Source organism: Octopus bimaculoides, chromosome 16 (genome assembly GCF_001194135.2).
Source record: "Octopus bimaculoides isolate UCB-OBI-ISO-001 chromosome 16, ASM119413v2, whole genome shotgun sequence".
Taxonomy (NCBI): Eukaryota; Metazoa; Mollusca; class Cephalopoda; order Octopoda; family Octopodidae; genus Octopus; species Octopus bimaculoides.
The window spans coordinates 50,877,074-50,879,388 of NC_068996.1; the positions used below are offsets into that span (position 1 = coordinate 50,877,074).

The 2,315-nt window shown below is 33.0% G+C and overlaps 1 protein-coding gene across 7 annotated transcripts in view; it reads left to right on the forward strand.

The window, feature by feature from the left end:
• The window catches only part of LOC106869485 (centrosomal protein of 170 kDa), a 393,016-nt gene that overhangs the window by 184,625 nt on the left and 206,076 nt on the right, over positions 1-2,315 (forward strand). For 6 of the 7 annotated variants that reach the window (XM_052973757.1, XM_052973759.1, XM_052973755.1 and 3 more), the window contains one exon: positions 600-644. The exons of the other annotated variant lie outside the window; for it this stretch is intronic. In XM_052973757.1, the coding sequence (XP_052829717.1) occupies positions 600-644 (45 nt within the window). The remainder of the gene's footprint in view (positions 1-599; positions 645-2,315) is intronic. 7 annotated transcript variants of the gene reach the window in all.

The window sequence follows — 2,315 nt, forward strand, 5'->3', positions numbered from 1 at the left end:
ACTAATGTGGTCTTGGGTTCAGTCCCACTGCGAGGCACCTTGGGCACATGTCTTCTAATATAGCCTCAAGCTGACCACAGCCTTGTAATTGGATTTGGTGGACAGAAACTGAAAGCAACCTGTCGTGTGTGTGTGTGTATATATATGTGTGTGTTGGTCCCCCACAAATGCTTGACAACTGGTGTTGTTTTGTGGACATCACTGTGAATTAGCATTTTGGCAAAAGAGACCAGTAAATTAAGTACGAAGCTTTAAAATAGTAAAATAACTACTGGGGTCGATTTATTTGCTTAAACCTTTCAAAGTAGTGCCCCAGCGTTGTGCAGTCCAATGACTGAAACAAGTAAATGATAAGAAATAAAACATTTGTTGAGTTCTTTTAAAATTATCCAAAGTTTATCCAAAATGATGGATTCTTACATAAAACAAAATTTCACAATTGATTAGTTAAAACAAGAGAAAAAAAGATAAAGCATAACCTTGATATCAAATGGACTTCGTTTCACTAATGTGTGACAAAAAAGTTATGAATTTAAGTTCTCCCTCGCAAATAATTTACAAGTAGAAGTCAATTATTTTGTTTATTTCTTTCATACTAGCTTGCCTATTATGGAATGTCATTTAATCCATATAGTTATAATCTGGTATGTATCTCATTTCATTCATGTTTGCACTTGTGTTTTGATTATATATCAAGTCTCATTGTTGCACCTACCATATGGCACATCCCAAATCCTTCCTTCCTTCCTTTCCTTCCTTTTTTTCTTAACCAGAACGACTTTCTGGATCTGGTTTGCAGTATTTTCCTATTTTAAGTATAAATCTTACCCATCTAGTTACTTAGTAAAATGTGTGTGTACCCAATTCAATGTTAGTGATTTAGTGAGTATTTATTAGTTACTGTGGAATGATTATTAATGTTTAATGTACCGATTTTGAAGATAGTCACATATTATGTAATGATTATAAATTCATCTTATCAATTTGCTGCTGGTGTCCTGAAGATGCAACTCTTTGGAAATGGTCCTTCCACCTTTGATGTCCATATATTAATCTGTTAGGCAGCAGCTTCCTTTCATTTTATGGGCTGTCCTGTAGCCTTTGGACTTCCCAGATTCCTCTTGTAAAGTAGCAACTATTATTTGACTGTAGCCAGTTACTGGATTTGTCTAAATCTGGTTGTGGCCACTTGAAGAAGAATAAGACACTATAATGATCGATACATTATGAAAGATTCTGTATTAACTGAGGTTTAAAACACATTTTCAGTGATTTGATTTGATTTATATTTTACTCTGTTTTCTCTCTCAGGATTTAATCTCATATGTATAACTACTTTGTTTTCATTGTACATTAATTGTGCTCCAAGGAAAACCTCGAGTGGATTTATTTTCTCTCAACAGGGAACAAAAAACAAATGTGTCACCTTTTAAGCCAGTCATTAACTTTGCAACAGACAAATAACAAATATTGACTTTGGAAAAAGGAGTTAGTACAATCTCGATGTTTCATTTATGTAACAGTTGTAACCATCTTGAAGTGTTCTGTACAACTGCATAACACTAAGAATAAACAAATGGTTTATGTCAATCAAGATTAGAGCATTCTCTTGAAAGGTCAAATGCTTTTACATATTAGAATTATTCTTAGTGTTGTACAATGTATTTGTTTAATGACAACAGCCAAATGCATGCTTTGCTGGATTGGTGATGATTAAAATCTTAGTGAACTGACTGACCATTGATTGCAACCGTTTCCATTTCCAGTAGAAATTACTTTATTAAAATTTTATTGTCAATGTCCTTTGTGTGTGCAAGGGGTGGGAGATGAGTTTTCAATGTCTCACCTTTAAATTTCCTCTATTCTAACTGCTTGCAATTGTGTAATATGCAATCTACAATTAATGGTAATAATTGCTATCTAGAATTATCTGGATAGTATACAACATGCAATTATGTCTCATAGAATCATATTTCAATTCAGTAAATGCTGTTTTGTTTAATTCCATTTGATATTGCTCCTTTTTCAGTGTTTATTCATGCGTCATTGATACTTTACAGGTGTGTGGTGAAATACCACAATTCAATTAATATTAAAAAAAAAACAAAAAAACATCAAGAATATAAAATTTTCAGCACAGATTATTTTGAGTGACCAAGCTGACCTTACTAAAATATTTCTGTTTTCAGATTAAACTGCTAACGTTGTGTGTTTATATTTGTACACGTGCATTATATTTATTTACTGGCATCGTTGCACCACCTTTGTGCATGTGCATACACATAGCAAATGTTCATAACTCTGTAACCTTCTCT